General features: G+C 37.9%; 1 protein-coding gene and 1 non-coding gene across 6 annotated transcripts in view; one reads left to right on the top strand and one right to left on the bottom strand.

The window, feature by feature from the left end:
- Acaca (acetyl-CoA carboxylase alpha) overlaps positions 1 to 23023 on the top strand; it is a 284858-nt gene that overhangs the window by 127645 nt on the left and 134190 nt on the right. For 4 of the 5 annotated variants that reach the window (XM_029562520.1, XM_008831314.2, XM_008831304.2 and 1 more), the window contains 5 exons: positions 4786 to 4899; positions 6113 to 6226; positions 7168 to 7257; positions 9689 to 9807; positions 20832 to 20855. In XM_029562520.1, coding sequence (XP_029418380.1) covers positions 4786 to 4899; positions 6113 to 6226; positions 7168 to 7257; positions 9689 to 9807; positions 20832 to 20855 — 461 coding nt within the window. The remainder of the gene's footprint in view (positions 1 to 4785; positions 4900 to 6112; positions 6227 to 7167; positions 7258 to 9688; positions 9808 to 20831; positions 20856 to 23023) is intronic. The other variant, XM_017797626.2, reaches the window with a different exon arrangement.
- LOC115070040 lies at positions 2169 to 2299 on the bottom strand. Its single transcript, XR_003849244.1, has one exon. It is a non-coding gene; the product is annotated as a small nucleolar RNA SNORA70 (small nucleolar RNA).

Raw genomic sequence — 23023 nt, 5'->3', positions numbered from 1 at the left:
GTGCTACCCACAGTGGGCTGGGTCTTCCCACATCAATTAACATAATTCAGACAATTTCTACCCCCACCCCCCCATATGTCCATAAGCCAACCCACTGCAGTCAGTCCCTCTTTGAGACTATCTTATCAGCTGATTCTAGGTTGTATCAATTGACACTTAAAGCTAACCATCACAATAAGGGTGCAATTAGCAATTCATTGATAAACTTCTTGTTTCATAGTATCTTTGGAATCTCAGAAAAGTCTAGGAAGAAGCCTTACTCAGCTGAATGTTAAGTGATAACTTGAGGGTATTACACCTAAGGTCCCAATCTTTCCATTTTGAAATTGTCTTCCTTGGGGCACTTAGTGCTTAGCATTCTACTATCATATTGGACTAAATCCGGTTTTTCTGTCAACTAACTGCATAACTGCAAGGATTTACTTGGGGCTGGAGAGATGGTTCAGCAGTTAAGAGCACTGGCTGCTCTTGCAGAGGACTCAGTTCCCAGCACCCTCATGGTAGCCAACAACTGTCTGTAACTGCAGTTCCAAGGGAATCCAGTGCCTTCTTCTGACCTCCTCAGATATTGCACAACATGGGTACACCGACACAAATGCAAGCACTACACTCATACACATAAAATAAAAATAATAAAATGTTTTTTAAAGAAATGTGCTAGCTGGGTATGATGGTGTACACCTTTAATCCTAGCACCCGGTAGACAAAGGCAGAGGATCTCTGTGTTCTAGGCCAGCTGGGGCTGCAGCCTTTAATCCCAGCACTCAAGAAGCAGAAGCAGGCAGATCTCTGTGAGTTCAAGGTCAGCTTGGTCTACATACTGAGTTCCAGGACAGCTGGGACTACAAGGAGACCCTGTCTCAAAAAGACCAAAAAAAAGAATGTGCTACTTCATCATGTTTGTTATATTTTTGAAAATCCAAAATATCCCCTAACGACAATCTAGGATGAGAATAAAAGCAAGAAATGGCTCTATTGTACCATTGTTGACTATTAATGAGTAATAATTTTCACTTTGGTCTCCAGAATCTTATAAATGACCCATAGTCTCCAAATCAGCAGGTTGGTTATTTAAATGAACTTTTTGTTGGTTTTTATTTTGTTGTTGTTCAGAAAAAAATCTGCTGACATAATTGCCTTCTTTTTAAAAAATATTTTATTTATTATTTTTATTTTATGTGTATGAGGGTATTGCCTGCATGTATGTAAATACACGCTTATTTTGCAGTGCCTGTGGAGGTCAGAAGAGGGCATCAGATTACTTGGAACTGGAGTTGTGGATGATTGTTAGCCACCATATGGGTGCTGGGATTTGAACCTGGGTCCTCTGTAAGAGAAGTCAGTGCTTTTCACCACTGAGCCATCTCTCCAACCCTTAGTTGCCTTCTTATGGCATTGTTACAGAATGAAACAGGATCAAGTAGTGATCTTTGACTGTCCAGTGGGCCAAAGAAAGCTTAGACGGTGTGTCCAGGCTAAAGGGTTATGAGCTTCCTACAGGAAGTTAGCATTTGGTGGTTCTTAAGGACAGGGTGGTGTCTTTCAGGACCTCTACACTATGTCTAGGTCAAGGCCAAGAGAGTGTTGAAGAAGTTACTTTACACATAATTTTCTGTTGCCAATCTTTTTCTAAGTATTAATACTGACAGTTGAGAACATAATATGTATATGAAAAACTAAGTCAAGAACTAATGGCAATAGTGTTCTATGCAGACTGTGTTTGAGTTTTCACATCCCAGAAAAGTCTGTTTTTTATACTGTATCACAAGGGGCTGATAAAGACAGTCAGCTTGTACTTGTTAATGAATGATTATTTCACTTTTCCTTTTTTCCTAAATCTCCATAATTCCATTTTCTCATAGATACTGGTTTTCTCCTCTACCTTCTTCCTCACTCCCTTTATCTCATAAAGATGAAATGAGAAGGTGGTTTTGTGTGTGTTTTTAAAGCTTTTATTTATTTTTATTTTATGTGTATGTTTTGCCTGCATATATGTAAGTGCACCATGTGCACTTACAGAAGAAGGCATCAGATGGAACTGTAGTTATGGGCAGTTGTTAGCCATAACAGCTGAACCCCGCTCCTCTGCAAGTGCTCTTAACCACTGATATATCCCTCCAACCCGAACCCTACATCTGCCTTGGGTTTTTTTTTTGTTTGTTTTTTAAAACTGTCTCAAAGGTCTCTTAGAGCAGCCCATGCAACAGGCTACATACACTACCAAGGAGGTTGCTGTTCGCAGCCATTGCACACCTGGCCCCCATGAGGAAAGGAACCTGGTCATATTAATTTTTTTTTTTTAGATTGAAGTTAGAACATGACCTATAGTTAAGCAAGAGGAACTTATTTTTTATTCTGCTTCAGTTAAACCTTAATTTCTTTCAAAGGGAAAGCATTCCAAATCAAATAATGATACAAGTTGGAATGGCGACTGGTGTTACTTTGTCATGTTGGCTTTTATGGTTGTTGTTGGACCTTGGTCTAGCTATTTGCAGAGTTTGACCTAAGTTGTCCTTTTACCCAGAAAACTTCTATGTTTCAAGATCTCTTGGTGGCCCAGGCATGGTAGTGAGCACGTTTGTTTAATCACAGTAATGAGGAAGCCGAGGCAGAGGTAGATGGATATATGTGAGTTCCAGGCCAGCCAGGGCTACATAGTGAGACCCTGTCTCAAAAAAAGAAAAGAAGATCATCCCTTGGTGGGCCATTCTGACGACTGAAGTCAGTACTTCAGATAGGAATGTTTTTATTTAGGGGCATTAGGAAAGGAAAGATTAGGGCAGGAAAACATCTTGGTTTCCTTACCTACTTAACTGTTCTTCTTTCTTTTTATGGCCTTGTCTTTGCTGATTTACATATTCCTCTGAATTTCTATTTTACTTATTAGTTGTCAGCAAAATATGAAATTGAGTTGCAATGCTCTTTGCTTTTATGCCTAGATTGAGTAGGACCAATCTATTAGTATATGACAGTGTTCAACAGAATCCAGGTTTATTTTATTTTAATAGCACCTTTATTTTATTACCATTAGATGTATAAAATAATACTGATACTGGGGCTGGAGAGATGGCTCAGCAGTTAAGAACACTGACTGTTCTTGCAGAAGACCTAGGTTCAAATCCCAATACCTACATGGCAGCTAACAACTGCCCATAACTCCAGTTCCAGGGATCCGACTGCCTCTTCTGTCCTCCATAGGCATTGCACAACATGGGTGCACTTACCTACATGTAGGCAGTACACTCATACACATAAAATAAAAATAATAAAATTTTTTAAAAAAAAAATACTACTTCCTTAAATCTAATTCTTGGGTTTTATGACTAGACGGTTGAAGTAGACTTCTGGATGGTTACTGGGATATGAGTATCTCATGTTAGGAATCATTTTTCTCACACATGATCTTAGCCAGAAGGCTGAACAGGAAGGAAAAAAGTCTCAGATGTCTTCTTTCCCAGTATAATAGCGTTGAATATTCTACAAGTATTTACCTTGTGACATGGAATGTAGTAGAGATCTTGGAAAAGGTGTTTTAGGAAATGCGTGTCCCAAAGTTCCATGCTTTTATCTATACTGCTGTGATAAAGCTCTATACACACTATCTTTGAGATAAGAAAGGGAAGTGTGATCTAGAGACTGTTCAAGAAAGGACTGGTAGTCAAGGGGAGGAAGAAGATTAAAAAAAAGCAACAGCATATGAAGCTCAGTGGTAGTGTTTGCCCAGCATACTTGAGGATCTACATTACGTTCTCAGTACCATCTTTTGTGTCCCACCAGAAGAGCAAAGAGATTCACTAAAGTAAAAAGAAGTATAGCAAAGTCCAAGTAGAAGAATTTTTAGACAGTGTCTCACTGTAGCCCCAGCTTGCCTGGAGCTTGCTACATAGACAGGCTGACCTCAAACTCACAGAGATCTGCCTGCCTCTGCCTCCCAAGTGCTGGGACTAAAGGCATGTGATACCATGCCCGGCTTAAAAAAATTTTTTTTTTAATAGTTTTATTTATGTGGATATGTGAGTGCCTGCATGTATGTATATACAGTGTGTGCCTGGTGCCCACAGAGTCCAGAAGAGGACATCAGATATCCTGGAATTTGGAGTTACAGGCTGTTGTTGGCTGGGAACTGAAGCCAGATCCTCTGCAAGAACAGCCAGTATTCTTAACCACTGAGCCATCTCTCCAGCCCCCCCTTTTTTAAAGGGGGGGAAAAGTTCCAATACAAAATGAATAATGAATTCTACAGTAAGAACTTGTTTTTCCTCTGACCCATCTAAGGATTCACCCATATTTAAATTCATGGAACATTTTTTTATACAGGAACTGGATAAATGATTTTGGATATAGAAATTGCCAGAATATGAGATGGTGTTTTAGTATGTTTGTAAATGAATAATTTGTTAGGTTTCCCCAAGTGGAAGGGGAACAAGAAGGTCTTTAGTCTCTATTTAACAACCTCTTGAAACTTATGTTATTTTTTTACTTAGAATTTCCTTGACCCCTTTTAGTGGTCTGAGGACTTCTTTACATGTTACAAAAGTATGTGTTAATTTATAAAGAGAAATGCATTAAGAATTTTTAATTTGAATGATTGAGAGATTTGGCAGCAACTTCCCCTGGGAAAATCTTTACCACACTGTTTCAGAGAAAAATAATAGAAAATCGGGTTTTCTTTTCAACTCAGCTTTGTTTAACTTTGTTTTTATTTCCTTTCACTATTTCAAAGTTCTGTCCACCAGATTTTTTTAAAATAAAAGGTTGTATGTTCTTTTTCACATTAACAAATAGGATCAGCTGTGTGGCCGGGACCCGACTCTCACTGATGAGCTATTAAATATCCTCACAGAGCTAACTCAACTCAGTAAGACCACAAATGCTAAAGTAGCACTTCGGGCTCGTCAGGTAAGAGCCATTGTTGGTTTTCTTAAAACAGTAGTTTTTTTGTTTATTTGTTTTTCATAGTCTGGGCAGTGTTAGACACAATGAGCTTTTACTCAGTCACCTTACAAAAGATCATGCCATTTTCTGTGTATGTTATATTGCCTCAAAACAAATGTTTCCATGTGATATATATTTAAGACAAAGGAAAGAGTTAATATTGAGTATGAACTTATAAAATACTAGTATTGTTCCCCAACCTCCCTACCAGTCCTGTGATAGTAAACCAAGGTCAGGTGGAGGAAGGGGAAACTGAGGGAAAGAGATGAACTCAGTATTTTTTACTTGCTGAAGGGAGCTTAGAAAGAGATGGAAACTTGTAAGTGTATAGAAAATAATCAAGTGTGGAAAGCAGAATGATAATGACATGACTCAGGCTAGCATTGGAACAACCCCAGAGAAGTCCAGTTATTCGCCCTATAGTCTTCATTTCCATTCCAAAAGCTTTCCGCAGGGGAGCTGAGAGTTGCTGCTCCCTTTGTGTTTTCAGTCCTTGGGCATTGACAAGGAAGCAGCATTTGAAGCTGCTCAGTGACCTTCTGCTTTCTCGACAATTGTATCCATGTCACTGAACTACTCAAAGTTATTGAACCTCTCAGTGACCTGCTGAGGATATTCAGGTCCTACTGCGTCCCTGTTTGTTTGTGACACTGTTTTCACTCTTTGCCCCTCACATGCAGCAGTTTTAGTTCCTGATGCCTTCTCCTTGGTGCTGAGTACCTGGGGCTATCAAAGCAGCTTTTCCTAGTCTTCTTTTCTACTGCAAAATTATAAAAGGCTAGCTATGCTGCATCCACCTTCTCCACAGCTGCTCCCTGCCAGACCTGATTCCCAATTAACAGCTAGTCATGCAGTCCCCAGGACTAGCAGCTTTGCAATGGTAAATCACATGCACTGATGGAACTTGATTGAAGCTGTTTTTTCTCCCTTCCCCTCCTGCCCCTATGGGAAATTGCTCACAACGCAAATCGTGTTGAGAATCGACTGAGATTCAGTACTTGATGGCATTGACTTTATGCTATAGGGCCCAGAAGTTGTTTTACTTGGTCTCTGTTTTATCTCTGATGCCCACACTTACAGATTTATATTTATTGCTTTTGTATCAGAGCTGCTTAATGGAAGCCTAGAATAATCACTCCCTTAGGAACTTATGCCTCTTATTTTGCTTTTACTCTAGGTTCTTATTGCTTCCCATTTGCCATCGTATGAGCTTCGCCATAACCAAGTAGAGTCTATCTTCCTATCAGCTATTGACATGTATGGACATCAGTTTTGCATTGAGAACCTGCAGGTATTTATAACAACCCTTTTCTACCAGTTTGTACTCCTGGCCCATTTATCCCTGTAAGCACAGTTAGATTAAGGAATTAATCAATTAATTTTGACTTCCATTTAATGAAATTTTATACCTTGATTTTTTTTTTAGCAAAATGTTGTAAGGTTGTAGCTCAGCTTAGAAAATCAAATAGGCCCACTTTGACAGAAGTGTCTTATTGAAGTCTCTGTCTTTGGTACTTTAACCAAGAAGGCATTCTAGTCCAGCAGTGTTTGATTTCTGATATTTGAATCAGATGCATACTTAGTTGCTATTCTTCTGGAGACAAAGCTACTTAAATATCATTTAATTTTACTTTAATGCTTACTATTATACTTTAAAAGATCCAATTTTATAAGTGATTATTGAGTAATTTTGCTACTAATGAGGGACTTTCAACTGTTTTTTAAACATCATTTTCTCAGGGATGACTTTGTATTTTTCTACTTAGACACCAGAATACTATTGTTATAATTGGCCAAAGGTAACTGTAGACTTTCTTTAGGATTTCCTCCTGGGGAACCCAAAATGGGAATAGGTACTTTTTAATTACTTGTTTCATAGTTGAAATCTAGGGTTTCCACTAGGATTTATCATAGTGGAGTATTGGGAAATATTTAGGAAGTGAAGAACAGGTAAAGGTCAGAAAGGATAATCTTCATGAGCACTTACATTGGAAATAATTGATATATTTCAATGCACTCGTCTAAGAATTTTACATATATTAACCCACATAAAACCCACTGAAGGCATTTTCCCCACAGTCATGGAGGAAACAGAACCAGAGAAGTTCTATTCATATATGGCATTCATAGACAGAATTCTTAGGTTTGACCAAATGCTTCAAATTCCAAATAATGTCCATTAAAGTGATTTTTTTGGATGTAAAAATTTAAACCTGTCTTTGTACCTTCCAGAAATTGATCCTATCGGAAACATCTATTTTTGATGTTCTACCAAACTTCTTTTATCACAGCAACCAAGTTGTAAGGATGGCAGCTCTGGAGGTAAGTGTTCAGAGTCACATGACATGCCCCTCTCCTGGGCTTTTTGGTTGATATTTTCTGTCTGTCTGGATATCATGTCAGTTCTTTTTCTTTGGTCCTTTCTTCTGGAACACTAAATGCTCAGGGGCTTTACCCAATGTTTCATTTGCTCTGAGTACCAGCTTCTGGCTCTAACCACAGGGAAATAGCTGCCAGAATTTTTCAGTAGTCTCTATTTTCCAGGTAGCTGAATTCCCCCGTTTCATAATGAATTAAGATTCACTATAACATATTAAATGAAAAAATATGTGGTTGATCCAAATATGTTACTTTTCCATTTTGTGATTTGAATCAAACTGAAATAGATTTCAAGCATCTCTTATAAAGCATTGCCTTAATGGTGGCCCGCACCTTTAAACCCAGCAAAAACAAAACAAAATAACAACAAAGACAACCTAAGTGTTGAGGATGTAGCTCAGTGGTAGAGCACTTGCTTAGCCTATTCAAGGCCCTGGGTTCAATTCCCAGAGTTACCTTCCCAAAGAATTAAACTAAACACTGGAGATCTATAGGTAAAGGAGGGTGTGCAAGGGTTGTAAGGAATGGCTCTAGAAGCTGAAATGCAGCGAAACAAGGTCACCTGGACATGACAATGATGCCCTTGTGAACTCATTGCAGTTGTGGTGACCTGTATAGGAGCTGCACAGGATTGGGCCTGTCAACATTACATCGTGGGAGAAGGGTTCATGAGGCCCCACCCCTCCCCGAGGGACAACTGACAGTTAAAGGTGGCTGGGAGAAGAAATGCCACCTTCTTTAGCAGTGTAGCCACTGATAAGTTGCCCGTGCTCCAGTAAATAAACTCCTACCTGTGCTCATTCAGAAAACTCTACTTACACTCAGTGCATCACACGCACACAAAAGACATGAAAGAGGAAGAGGACTGAAGGGTTTCAGTGGGAGAAGGAAGGGGATGAGAAAGAGCAATAGGGGATGAGTGCTAAAATTAGTAGCATACATGTATGACCTGTCAAGGAGTAATGGAATTAATTTTTAAAAACTAAGAATAAAAATGTAAAAAGTTATTACAGAGATGCATCAAGCAATTGATTATTAAAATACTGCTTTGAAACAAAACAAAAAAATAAAGCATTGCCTTATAGGAAAGACTGTAACAGTATTTGATGAGCTTTGGTTTGGTGCTTTAATTTCTTCATTCAAACCTACAGTTACTTTATGAAGTAAAGGAACATGAGACTGTGGAAGGTTAGGACTTGTCCAGATCACATGGATAATAAGCAGAGGAGATGGCATTTGAACTTGGGTCATCTGACTCCAAAGGCCTTCCTGTTCCACCCTAGAAGCACAAAAGTTACAGACCCTGGATGTTTCCTTAAAGTTGCCAACTAGATACATTTTGAAAACAGGAGGGAGGAATGTTTTAGATGATTTTATGTAATATATAACATCACCATAGTCTGTTGTTAGTTCTTTGGGGTTATTGTTTATTTGTATTCTCTGGGTAAAATGTAAGTATCCTACTGAGTAAATGTCAAATATTTGAAATATCTTAGTGTTTTTGCAACCTTCCGTGTCATTTAATGAGAAGTCTCCTTATACACTTCACATGCTGATAGAATCTCATGTAGCATTTTATGTGCATGGCAAATTGAATATGAAATATATGAGGCTGGATGGCTGGCTTTTGCTAAGGTGTAATTTGTTGCTGTTTCTTTAACTCTTGAATCAAGTTAGTGAGTTTGAGGTATTATATGTCAAATTATGCCTCACTGCTTTTGCCTGTAGTTGGGGATGGAACTTATGCAAAACTGATTTGGGGAAACAAGATGAAAACAAAAACAAAAAAACATGCAAAGTAGAGTTGAACTTTACTGTGATTGTTTCTGTTTTAACTCTTTATTCTCTAAAGTGGCCTTGTAATCAGACTTTCACACATTTACTCTCATTTTCTCACCATTTGCTTTTGTATATTGAAATTATGGTGCTTAATGAGTTAGTTGTTATGGGCTCTGTATGTTCTCTTTTGCTAAAGATAAAACCTTCTTTAGAGTTTAGGTTAGTATGAAAGAAGGTTGGTTTTTTTTTTGAGACAGGGTGTCCCTGTAGCCCCAAATGTCCCGGAACTCAGGCTGACTCTGACTTCCCAAGTGCTGTGGTTAAAGACGTGTACCACCACAGCCAATATAAAAGAAGGTTTATCAGCAGAAACAGCCTAATTTTATTTTCTTATATTTACAATCATGGTGCATAACTTTAAGAACATAGCTCTAACAATTAAAGCAAGGTATGTATGTTCAGGGCCTTTGGGCCTCTCTCACTGCAAACTACCACCTCTATATTGGATACCTCTTTTCAAGATTTTTCCTTGGTCTAACCATTCTCTTCATTTCTGTTTTTAAAGTTTATTTACTGAGGATTACTTTTTAACCAGGTATATGTTCGAAGGGCTTATATTGCCTATGAACTTAACAGTGTACAACACCGCCAGCTAAAAGACAATACCTGCGTGGTGGAATTTCAGTTTATGTTGCCCACATCTCATCCAAACAGGTAAGTCTGAGCCAATACAACACTGGAGCTAGCCTGTAGGGGCCTCTTGAGACAGTTAAGGGGAGTAATATAAGATAATTCCATGTTATTTTTAGCTAAAAATGTTGATCAACAAATGAACAGGTTTGGACCATAAGAGAAGAATTTCTTGTGGTGCTTGTGTCTTGATCTGGAAAGATATAGTATGGGCTAGTTAAGACAAAAGTTTAGGGTTATTCCATTCATTCTTGCTTATATGATATAACTAAAGAAAGAGTTCCTAGGGCTGGAAAGATAGCTCAGCAGTTAAAAGCACTGGCTGCTCTGGTAGAAGACCCACGTTCAATTCCAAGAACCCACATGGCAGTTAACAACTGTCTGTAACTCCATTTCCAGGGGATCCAATGCCTTCTTCTGACCTCTGCAGGCATTGCACGACATTGGTGCACTTACATACATGCAAGCAAAATACTCATACACATAAAATAAAAACAAATAAATTAAAAAAAGAAAGTGTTCTCTCCCTTTCTTCCTTCCTCCCTCTCTTATTCATTCCCTCCTTTTTTTCCACTAGCATTTTAGTTGCTTAAACTTTGCTAGAAGATCATATGTTTTAAGCAGTTAAAACAAAACAAAAAAATCTTGGTGACAAGCTTTTCTTTGTTTATATGCTTACTACAGGTTAGGTATACCTGAAGTAGTTTCATTATCTCCCCAAATAGACACCTGAGTTTAACAGTTGGCATTCAGTCAGGTTTTTTTTAAGTCATATTTTAGAGCCAAACTTCTTAAATTTAGGTAAATTATTTAGTTGACCATCTAATTATTCTTCTCTTCTTAAGTCCTTTAAAATGTGCATATGGAAATTTATTTCTCTTTTGCTTTGGTTTAAAATGAAAATAATGTAATATATAATAATAAATAATTTATTTTATAAACTTATTTTTTTTAAAAATGTATTCTAAGGCAATGAAAATCTAAGAATTCCACTCATACATATGTTCATCCCCCTCTTGTAGTTTTATTCTTTTTAGTAATACCACAGGAAATATAAATACCACAGCTAGTTGTAGCCTGCCCCTCTCCATTTCTTCTTTTATGGCCTTTGGTTCTTTGCTTGGTATTACAAGGTACTGTGTCTTTGGGGATCCTTGGTTATAGACACCAGAAATGGTTTTGTTCTGAATTGCCGCTTCACCCAAAGCAGTGGAGCCTTTCTGGAGACAAAGAAGTCTGTGCTGAGGCTTTCGGCCGCTGGATGCCACTGTTGATCCAGCAGAGGTCTGCCCATGAGCAGAGGCATCTTCAGGAAAAGTACCTCTCCTCTTTGTCTCAGAAGATCTGTTAACTTCTCTACCTCAAAAATGTCTTATGGCTGGCAGAGAAAAGCATATATCCTTGATTTAGCAAGCATCTCTCAGTACATTTTTGCCTCCATGGATTTCAGAATCTCATTTTCTAGAAACAAATGGTTGTCCTTCAGTGAGCAGCGAAGTACTCGTGGCACACATGGGCTCTTCTTTCTTTCCCTACATTCCTTGAATAATTGTAGAGAGCTGCTTGCTATACTTAATGCTTTTTGTAATTCTCAAGACAATCTCCCTTTCTTCTTGCTTTCTACTACCTTTTTCCTTTGGAGCAATGATTTGTAGTCAGCCTACAGGGCTGACTCTGATTTCCTTTCTGCCTCACTGCTCCCCTTGTCTTTCTGAATTGCTCTTCCTGTCAGTGATGGGCTTTTTTTTTTAATTTTTTCTTCTTTACTTTTGTTTGTTTGTTTGAAGACAACATGCAAGAGTTGGTTCTTTCCCTCTACCATGTGGGTTTGGGGATTGAACTCAAGCTGTCAGGCTTGGCCAGCTAGTGCATTTACCCACAGAGACATTTTCCTGGCCCTGTCTTACTTTTTTAAATTTGAGACTCTTTATGTCTCATTGGTGAAGAAAAGTTGACTGGAGAATGAAGGAAATTCTTAATGGCTTTATGAAGAAATCTCAGTCGCCTTTCCACAGACAGGACTTGAATCTTGGGTGGTACTGAAGGCTTCAAAACATATTTGTGAGGCTGGAGAGTTGGCTCAGCAGTTAAGAACACTGTTCTTGCAGGAGACCCGAGTTCGAATTCCAACACCCTTGTGGTAGCTAACAACTGTCCGTAACTCCAGTTCCAGGGGATCCGATGGCCTCTTCTGTCCTCCGCAGGCATTGCATGACACAGGTGCACTTACCTACATGCAGGCAATACATACATACTCATAAAATAAAAATAATAAATAAAATATTTAAAAAAACATATTTGTCCCTCCCAACAACTATAGTATACACAGCCTATAAAGACCAGATTTGAAAAGAAATATAATCTATAGTCCCTTAAGTTGTCATTGAGCATGTGTGTAATTGTAAAGCTGTGGGAATATTAGTAGCAGCCATAGGAAGGAATGGTGTAGGCGTTCAGTGAAGATGAAGGCAAAATTAGACAGTCTTTGTGAAAACCATAAAAATGGGTTGAAGAGATAACTCAGTCAGTGAAGTGCTTATCAGACAAACATGGACACCTGAGTTTAGATCCCTAGTACCCATGTTAATGCCAAGTACATGGCATGCAGATATAAACCCAATGCTGGGGAGGTGGACACAGGTAGGCATACACACACACACACACACACACAAATGTTAAAATTATTTAAGTGCCTTTTCTAAAATCTAAAGCTCTTTTGTTAGTCTAGGATCAGGTGATTAAATTCGATCACAATAATGTATTCAGTTTCAGAGTATAACTTTTTCAGAAAATTACAGATTTGCTACTTGATTTTAAGTTTGGTAATAATTTATATTAGCATTCAAATGTTTTTGGAATTACAACCTTATTCTGACATCAACTGTTGTTCTGTAATTCAATCTGATACTGCCTATCTCGTTTTTGAACAAAAAGTTAAGGGCTTAGCCCTCTTTATGAAAGCCCAAGGCCACCCACATTATTAACCATTTAACTGCAAAGTTGGTGGTCTCTACAGTTCCTTTGTTCAATAATTTCACAGAGCTTAAGTACTACAGTTTTATTTACAGTTCTATCAAATTTTTGTTTGTCTGTCTGTCTTTGTTGACACAGGCTGTCTACAGTGTTGACACTAGTTACAGCTGGCCTACCAATTCACAGTCCTTCATCCACAGTCTCCTGTTAGGGTTACAGTTGTGGCCCATCCTGCTTTATTTTCAGCTTTATTACAAATAAAGAGATTAGAGAGATGGTTCAGTGGTTAAGACACTGGTTGCTCTTTTCAGAAGACACAGGTTTGGTTCCCAGCATCCACATGGTGACTAACGACCATCTATCTGTAACTCGTTCCAGAGAATCCAACACCCTCTTCTAGCCTCTGTGGGTGTAGCATGCACATGATCCATGCGGGTGAAATACTGATAGACATAAAGTAAGAATAAATTATTTTTTTAAAAAAGACTATAGATTTAAGACCAGCCAAATGAAAAAACAGAAGAAATGGGAGGGCTTCAAGTGCAGCTTCCTTGTTCTTTTTTCTGTGGTGTCAAAATATACCACTTAGCACATCAATGTGTTCACTAACCAAGAAGCTCCAATAAGCTTCAGTGTCAGGTTTTTTAATCAAGATTGAGCAAATCATAGGCCACATGATTATACTCAATTGTCCATCTTAAAGATCAGGCTAGCTTTAAGCCCTGACCCTCTAAGCACATAGTTACTGTTTCTAATGAGTAGCTTCTCTCCAGAGTCATTGCATCTCTTAGCCTAAACTCAGACATGGTACCAGGGGTGTATGAATAACCAATACATTCCTGTTGCTTGGGAAACTCCAGGGATTTGGAGTCTTTCTTCCAGGAATCAGAGACAATGACTAAAGACACATTATACAATGAACTTGTTTACCTTTTTAAAAGGCTTAGCTAGTTTTTTTTCTACCTCCAGTATTTTCCTTCCTTTATATTTTAATTACTCTCAGTATTATTTGAAGAACACTTTGAAAATACACATATTGGGATCCTGGCTTACAAAATCACATTCATTTTGGATTAGAGTTGTGGTGATTGTTTTCTAAAATTCTTCTGATAATTCCAGTGAATACCTGTAATTGCGAGTCACTATTTTTAAACTATCACTGTCTAGTAGAAATCTAATGTAAGCCACATATGTAATTTAAAATTTCCTATTGGCCACATTTGAAAGTATAAAAAGAAACAGTACACAAACTTTTTTTTTTTGAGACAGGGTCTCTTTGCATCCCCAGCTGGCCTAGAACTCACTATGTAGACCACACTGGCCTCGATCTCATGGAGATTCACCTGGCTCTGCCTCCTGAGTGTTGGTATTGAAGTCATGTACCACCAAACACTTGATTTTAGAAACATGTCCTTTAATACCATTTCAATATAGAATAAAAATTATTAATGCAGTATTTTTTATTTTTTTTAATCATTCCTTGACCTTAAAATTCAGAGTTAATTTTATATATCCAACATATCTCAGTACAGACTAACCACGTGTCAAACACTCCCTAGCCACACATGGCTAGTTACTACCATATTGCTAAACTCAAATCTAGACCAAAAATTAATTAGGACAATCACACTGAGTCCTTTTTGTTTTATGTTAATGGTATTGCCCCTAGGAAGGGAAGGGGGAGAGACAACCCTTAGGTTGCTATTCTTAGTTGTTACAGGAATTATCCACACCAGAAACTATAGATTTATACAGTAATATTTTTACACATTATTCCTTAAAACCAGAGAAAATAGTATTATATTTTATTTCTCTCAATTGGGGATAACAAACAAAAAGTTACTTGGGAAGAAAACACATTTTTAGTTTTTGTTTTTTGAGACAGGATTTTCTTGTAGCCCATGCTGGCCTAGAACTCACTATAAAACTGAGGATGCTGACCTTGAACTCCGGATCCTCCTGCCACCACTTTCCAGGTGCAAGGATTATAAGCATGCACCATCAGACCTGGCTTGAAAACACAGGTTTTATTTAACCAATTCCTTTTGCATTTTCTTTCCTGGACCTTGATCTTCGAATTCTTAGCCAGGAGTTGAAGCAGACTAAAATTGTTCAGCACTTTGTTAGAAATAATCTCTTTGTTTGTATGGTATTCCCTGGTAGAATTCCACTTCATTTTTTGACTAGGTTGGGATGGAACTTGGTTCTCTTTCTGCAACCTGACAGCAGCAGAGTTTTGTTTTTGCTTGTTCAGGAAAATGCTTCAGATGCCTTCTGGATTGAAGGTCTATATCTTATTAGGACTTATTTACATTGTTAGAAAATAGGCAAAAACACATTTTCAAATGAGTAGGGCAGCTCCAAATAAGTAAAGCACACTTGGCCAGTGAACTGAATAGCCAACATGTTTGGTAGCTTTTTATTTTGTCATAAGACTTTGTATTGTTTGATATTTACTTACTGTTCTTTATTGTGGTTGTGTTTTTTTCTAGTATTCCTCAATGATTTTTTTTGTTCTGTTTTAAACAGTTATTCATTTCTAATTTCTGTGGCTTCTTGCCTCTTCCTTCTTAATGGGCGTTCTTTAATCAGGGTGTATTACCTTCTTGAACGTCTCTACATTTATACATTTTCTCTGGGATCTGTAGTTCAACTTACTTGGCATCCCCAGGCGTTGTTCACCCTTAGAGTTTTACTCAGAAAAGTTTCTAATCTGGATTTACCCTGTTCTCAGATTCCCTCTTTCTAAATAATAAATGAAGAATACTTAGAAACATGTGACATTGTCTATTTCTGTATGTTTCCCCATTTTACATTCTTAGCATTTAAAGACTATTTGCTAATATATATTATGTTTTATTTTTGAGAGGAGGGCATTTATTTTTTAAGTGTCCTTTTTTTTTTTTTTTTTTTTTGGTCTTTTTGAGACAGGGTCTCTCTGTAGCCCCAGCTGTCCTGGAACTCACCATGTAGACCAGGCTGGCCTTGAGCTCACAGAGATCTGCCTGCCTCTGCCTCCCCAAGTGCTGGGATTAAAGGCGTGCGCCACCACGCCCAGCTATTAAGTGTCCATTTTTAATGGTGACTTGTAGCCAACTAGCAGTTGTCCTTGTAAGATTCTTTAATCATTTTCTTGATACAGAGGCTGTCAGGACAGCTAGTTTGCTTCAGGGACCTAATTCTCTAGTGTAAAGAGTCTATGAGCCCAACTCTTTAGTGAGTTCAACTAGTATTTGACCTGGATTAATCCTAGAGGTCAGACTGAATCATTCATCTTTTTTCTTATTCTTTTGTTGAATCTCAGGATCTAGAGCCTGAGGTGTGTTTGTATCTGTCTTTTTCTTCCTTTCTGAAACCATAGTATCACGCACTAGTACGAAAAATGCAAAAACTTTGTTATATTGAAGTTATCCTGATACCTTTATTTACTTATTTATTTACTTATTTTGAGACAGGCTCTCCCTATATCCCCAGCTGGCCCGGAACTTGCTATATAGACCAGGCTGGCCTTAATTTCACAAAGATCCACCTGTATCTGCCCCATGAGTGCTGCTACTAAAGGTGTGAGCCACCATACCTGGCCTGTTACCTTTAATTTTGACAGTTTGTTGAATCATATGGTATTAGAATTTCACTTAGCCTTGGACATATTAAATGTCCCACAAAAATCTGGAAGTAGTCTTCAGTCAGTCTCTATGGTTAATACTCTAAAATACAGCTATCTTATAGAAATGTATCTAAAGTATATTATCTCATAAATTCTGAGTATGCATATGGCTCTGTATGTTGTTGACAGTCTGGAAGTAAAAAATTTAAAACTGGAAATTATTTTTACATATAATATACAGAAGTTAACATGGACAGTTTTAAAAAATTTCAATTTGTAATTCAAGTAAGTATCAAAATTGATGTTGGAGATGGAGGTATATATACTTTGTTGTACATATTTTTGAATGGATGCAGATCTATTGCTATTTCTGCTCTTTCTTAGCTGGAAATCCATGCTTTAGTTAAGTTGGGTTGCATTGTACTTTCTCTGCTATTTGCTCCTTGTGAGTTTAACTTTCTATGTCATAATATTTTAATTCAAGTACTTTGGTTTTTTTCATGTCATATATCCAGAAGAGGTTGGCTGTGTTCTCCCCAATACCATGTTTTGTTCTTGGCTGAATTTAGTGGTTTGGTACCTTTCATGTTCAGCTGTTGGTGGGTGGCCTCTGGACCTTCTTTTTATTTGTGAAAAAGGTTAGAAATAAGAAGTTTTACATGTGACTAATCAACAGCCTCCTGCCATTGAGAATTTTGATAATCTTTGACATCCAGAGATTAGAATCCTTTTTTGGATAGTACTGAGATACTCAAAAGTCATCCAACTTACAGCTTTTAGCAGTAGGAGCACTTAGTTTTAGTTAGCAGGCCAGAATGGGCTATAAATAAATAAAATCCAACAGTGCTTGCTTCCTTCAATCAGGGTAGTTGCTGATAGGATGCAAACATCTGGCAGAAGAAAAGATTCTCAGCAGGTTTAAGTGCTTACCAAAGTGCTTTCCTGTATCCATGGCTCAGCTTCTAGTCTCTTCTGTGTTATTTTGGCATTCAGAGCTTGTGCGATTGGAGAGTTGAGTTTAAAATTCTCAATATATCATTAAGTTAGCCCAAGGTCCCTTCTTGTCAAGGAAGACTAGCTGATTCCAGGGAGAAGGAAAAGCAGAATCCAGGGCACCTGTAAATCCCTGTAGTTTTGTGCTGTGGGTTTGTAGCTAATTATACAGCAGGCAGCAGTATTATGCTGTAGCCCTATTGGCATACTTATTTCAGAAAGAGCACAGTCTTCCAGCGGAGCAAAGAAGGGGCTTTGAGGGGGCTGCAAATGAATGAAGCAATGATCATTTTATTGTAAACTAAAGCTTTGCAATGAAATCAGAGCATCTGAACTGTAAGGAGATGGGGGTGGGGAGGCACCAATGGAAATTCATGGTTCAGATGTATTTTACAGCTCTTGATTTGGATTTTCCTGAAGAAATATAGTCACACAAGGAGACCACCACTGGTCACAGCCAGTCAAATTGCTCTTTCTCCTGTGGTACTGTTGTTAGTGACTGCAGTGGGTTATTCAGCCGACCTCTTCTGTTTCTGCTTTGCTGACTGTTTTCAAAAGATTTTCCTTGTACTGGGTCTTTGTCACAGCTTGATGTAACCACTGCTTTGTTTGGATGCATCCCCATCATTTTCATATAGGGTAGCTTTTTCTTCTTTAAGTTAGAAAGCAAAATAATCAAGAAGTTTTTTATATGATAAATGTGTTAGCAAAAATCAAAATGAAATTCATCTGTAAGGGATGACTTGAAGAACTTTTGACTGCTAGAGAAGTCAGTGTTTCTCAAATTAAAGAGGTTCAGCTAGCACACAGCAACTCTGACTTTGCATTCATACTGAAGCAGGCTCCCTAGCCATTGTAGGCAGGCAGATCAATAAAATGAGAGGTAACTTAATGCCAAGAACCTCAGAATTCAAAAGATTTCTCTTGTCCTTTAAAGTCTATATTGTTGTGGAATGCTAGCTTCAGGTTTGAGATGAGAAAATGTAAGGTGTTAGCTTCTGGTCTATTAGCACCATATAGAACAGTATCTTTGGAAAAGAGCCATTTTGGTTTCTCAGTGATCATATCTGTAGAATAAAACTAATTTTTAAAATGGAGTTAATTTAAATTACTAAAGGAAGAGTGATTGCAATATTTATCACAACATATGAATGAAAAATCAACATAATAAGTGCTCTCAATAATTCAAGCAGATTTGAGAAGTTAATATCCCATTTATGTATTTGAAAATATGGTTGGTTGCCATATCAGAGATGATGAATATGCAGTGAAATGTGGTAAATTTTACTTTAAGCTATATAAATGGAACGTTTGACTTTTTTTTTTTTTTTTTTTTTTTTGCATAGGTCATGGGTATAGACATCTAGTTCTCAAAATGTGCAATAGGTGATGTTTGTCACATTCTTAAGCTGATCACATAGCTCCTGTCTAGATAAATGATCTTTATGGATGAGGCTAAGCATTTGCCTGTTAAGAGACAGTTTGTCCTTCCTTCTGTGTTCATCTCTCTCATGACCTCTCAAATTCTTATTCTACCAGTGAGGATGCGGTGACTCTAATGTTACCTCTTACATGATCAATTTAGAGCCATTCCTTTAATAACTGACGATATTGGGAATTTGGGGGTGTTTTACACTGTACTGTGTAGGTGGTAAGTAATTTGTTTAACAAAGCAGCAGGATTCTATGAGGGCTTGAGAATTGCTGATGGAAAAGAAGTAGCTTTTGTTTGGTATTTGGTGTAATTTTCAATTTAGGGCCTGTTCTCCTGAAATCTCAGCCCTCATCCTGTGTAGACTCCCTAAGGGGTTAGAGTAGCTACTGAAGTAGTGAGTCTGTTTTATTAGTTTAAGAAATCAGTTAAGAGTTGAGAGACATTAAGCTGATAGCTAAACTCTAGAAACCTGGATGAACAGAGCCAGAGATTGATTTGGTTGTAGGGTACGTCTCTCTGAACTGAGGTTCCTGGAAAGAGACTGTGCAGTTGGCCTGTTCTTTAGGATCACTAGAGGAAAGCTTTTCTGCATTCTCATTACTGTCTGCAGTTAGTTTTCTATTCAGCTACACCTCCCTCTGCTGTCAAATCTGCATATTTTGCGTATTCATGAGGGCCAAGTGTATTATAATTAAGAATCTCTCATAAAATAAAACCCATTCTCCTGAATGAGAGCTCAAGGAATCCAGACAACAAAGGTTCAGGGCTTTGCACTCTGAGGTTGCTCTTACTGTCTCATGAGCTCCCTCTGTGATACAGGTTTGATACAAAGAGCATCACTGCTCACAAATCATGGGAGGTATACAGTTTGTGTGCAGCAATATGTCACAGCTTTTTATTTATATGGCCAGCTCAGTCTGTCCTCTTTTCACTGCCTTGGAAAGTGCATCATTTTCCTCCCCGATCTTCCTTCCCACATATCATCAGCACCACCCACTATGTTCTGCCTATTAAGTCTTCTGTGTGCCAGAAAACCCCAACAGTGATTAAATGCTGATAAAAGAGTGTAAGAAGGTTAAGATATCAACCAATCACCCCCTTTGCAGTATCCCTAAATTGTGGGTAGTATCCCTTTGCCCTTTTAACACTGAAAGTGAAGGTTTTTATTTGATTGGTTTTTAGTTAGGAAACGACTGACATCAAAATTCTGAGAAATATGGCAAAAACCAAAGAGAATGCCTTATTTCTTTTTCATATATCTCAATCTTTCATGAATTTGGCACATTCTTTATAAGGAAGTCCTAAGGCTAGTCAAATTTAAGCACAGTTTTATTTATGAGAGACCTGGAGTTTTTAAGCTAATAGCAACTTAAAAATAATTATCCTACTTATTTAATTAAAAAGTACTAATTTCAGCAAGTATAGTGATATAACTTGTACTCCTCATGGTTTTACATTCTCTTAAGCTCCTGTACTACACAGTACCCTCTGCTGTCCTCAAGGGAGGAAAAATGTGACTAAAATTCAGGCTACCTGGATCACTAGATGCATTTCTTTAGAGGATAATATGTAGGTCCATTACGTATCCTAAAAAAACAACATAGGAGGAGCTGTGGAATCGTTACTGCTCATTCGGTAATAGGAACAATAAGTAAGAGTCCTAGAATCTTGTCAGGAATTGTATTTCATGTTGCAAGTTAAGGTGATATGCTATGTCATATAGCTTGAGTGAATTTTTACCAGCCAATGTTTTATCACTACTCCACATTATTTTACAAATAGAGTTGTTTTTTTTTTAAATCCATGGTAAATACATTTGAACCCTTTCCTCAACAGCTGCTGTGGCTTGAGGTAGGTCAGGAGTCATGCCTCTTTGAAGGCACCCTGGGGGTTGAAGGGTAATGAGCACTTAATTACATCTGCTGAAAGCCAGAGCTGCTAAACTAGAGCTCCTGGTGACTGGTCTGTATCTGCTTTGACAATTCTTTTATTATGGCTTTCACTAACCTATCAGTAACTAACTATGGTTGTTTAATTACAGAGGGAACATCCCCACGCTAAACAGGTATTGTATGTTCAGTTTCTTTTCAAATCAAAAGCACCTTCTCCCTTAAAAAAGTAACTTAGAATAGTGAAACAAGGGGAAAATAATACTAGAGTTGGCAAGCGAATGTGCTATCTTCTGCTAGGGAGGCCTGAGCTGCCCTTTGAACATATCATTATGGAAAAGATCCTATTGAGCTATATGTGATAGGGAGTTTGTGGACCTGATGTTCAGCTTTACTGAAAACATCCTTTGCTGAGGTCGCTATCCAGTTTGGGCCCTTCAGAGGAGAAACCCTTAATTTTCCAATTTCTGGTTTCTCCAGAAATAGCTGATCTTATGTTTCATCAGTTTAACTATTTTTCCAAAGTGTTACAATGATATAAAAGTCGGTTTATTTTAAACCTACAAGATTAACAAAGCAAAAGTATATTGTTTTGAGCCTTGTGAAGAGGTTTCCAAGCCAGTATAACTCAAGTAATATTTTGAATTCCTCTGGCCCCTTAAGCCAAGCAAGGTTACAGTGCGAGTTTGAGAGGATAGCACCTGATTGGACTTGAATCCACAAAACAGTAAAGCAGTGATAAGTTGGTGGCAAACTCTTTGTAGATGTTACACATGAAAATATTTATAAATGTACATTATTTTGTCTCTCTTCCTTTAAAATACTAAGTAACCAGCCGGGCATGGTGGCGCACACCTTTAATCCCAGCACTTGGGAGGCAGAGGCAGGTAGATCTTTGTGAGTTCGAGGCCAGCCTGGTCTACATAGTGAATTCCAGGACAGCTGGGCCTACAAGGAGACCCTGTCTCAAAAAGACCAAAAAATAATAATAAAATAAAATACTAGTAACCAAAACTAATTATAACTTTTAAAATCCTATTTAGATGTGGAGGTGAAAGGGAGTGCTTTTACAGATTCCTCTGGTCTTCCCTTAGAGAGTGAGATTGGGTTATTGCTGCCAGCCATTAGCTGCTCTGACCCATGAGCATAGTAGTAGAGGGAAACTGAATAGTATATATTTCTCATGGGGTCCAGTCAAATGAAAAAGATATTTAACCCCCTGTTTGCCACAAACACAGTCTGTTAGCTTACTTAGGCTTACTTAGAGGGGGTTCCCTTTAAATATTATCTGGAACTCTTTTTATCTTTCCTATCTAATAATAGATAGAAAAGATATTCCTCACAAACTTGCTCCCTTAGTAAATATACTTGGTGATCCTAGAAAACAAGATGATAGCATTTCTGATCTAATATAGCTCAGAGCCCCAATTTCTGGTGAGCACCATGTGTAAGACTTGCTTGATGTGTGTTTCATTTGTTTGCTTCGCTCACGGTATCAGTGGTGTTGCAATGCCCCCCCCATGCTTTCTATTTCCCAACACTGTCAAAAGATTAAAGTGCTGTTCCCATTGTCATCATTTACCAAAGGAATAAAAACCAGGAATGTTAGTCTCTTTAGTTTGTGTGAGCAGCATCCCCATCCTATAAAACATTCCATTGCCTTTTATAAATATGATTTGCTGGAGGGCCCAGATCTCAAGTTCACATTTCTGTCTGTCTTCCTCCTGCAACATTGCAGGTGGTGTTCTTCAAGGAGATTTTTGGGCAGTTTCTCAAAGTGCAGGTGCTATCTCCTAGCTTTGAACGTGCTTCCAATCAATATGCCAGTAATGTGTCTGACAAGTCCTGGAGGCATCCTTTAGCTTGGTCCTTCTTACTAGGCTTCCCTGATTGGTCATTCAGAAATGCCTTATAGTACTATTTATCAGTGCATTCTGCTGAGATGCATCAGGAATATTCAGATTCATTGTGGTTTTAGATTGAATGAATCAGTTCAATTCTCTTCAAACATCTCCATTTAGCAGCTGCTTGTCATGCTTACACATACTTTGAGACCCATGCTCTGCCCTTTTGTATTTTGCTAGAAATTAATAAGGGCTTTCAATGGAGACATTTTTGCTCCAGTATAAAGGTGTTTTAACTATAAAAGGGAGAGTTTGCAATTCAAGATTGAAAACTCTTTCAAAAAGACAGAACTATAATCCTAATAAATATCCCTGTCAACCCACTAAAGGAAAATACCTCAATAAAGTTCTGATTGAGAACTGTGACTTCTTTCTGTTCCATAAATAATAACTTGTTATAGTGACTGACTAAACCATTTCATTCTTAGTTAGAATTACTG

This window comes from Nannospalax galili, unplaced genomic scaffold (assembly GCF_000622305.1).
Source record: "Nannospalax galili isolate Female #2095 unplaced genomic scaffold, S.galili_v1.0 scaffold1430, whole genome shotgun sequence".
Taxonomy (NCBI): domain Eukaryota; kingdom Metazoa; phylum Chordata; class Mammalia; order Rodentia; family Spalacidae; genus Nannospalax; species Nannospalax galili.
The sequence above is the reverse complement of the archived record's forward strand: the minus strand, read 5'-3'. Positions and strand labels throughout refer to the sequence as shown.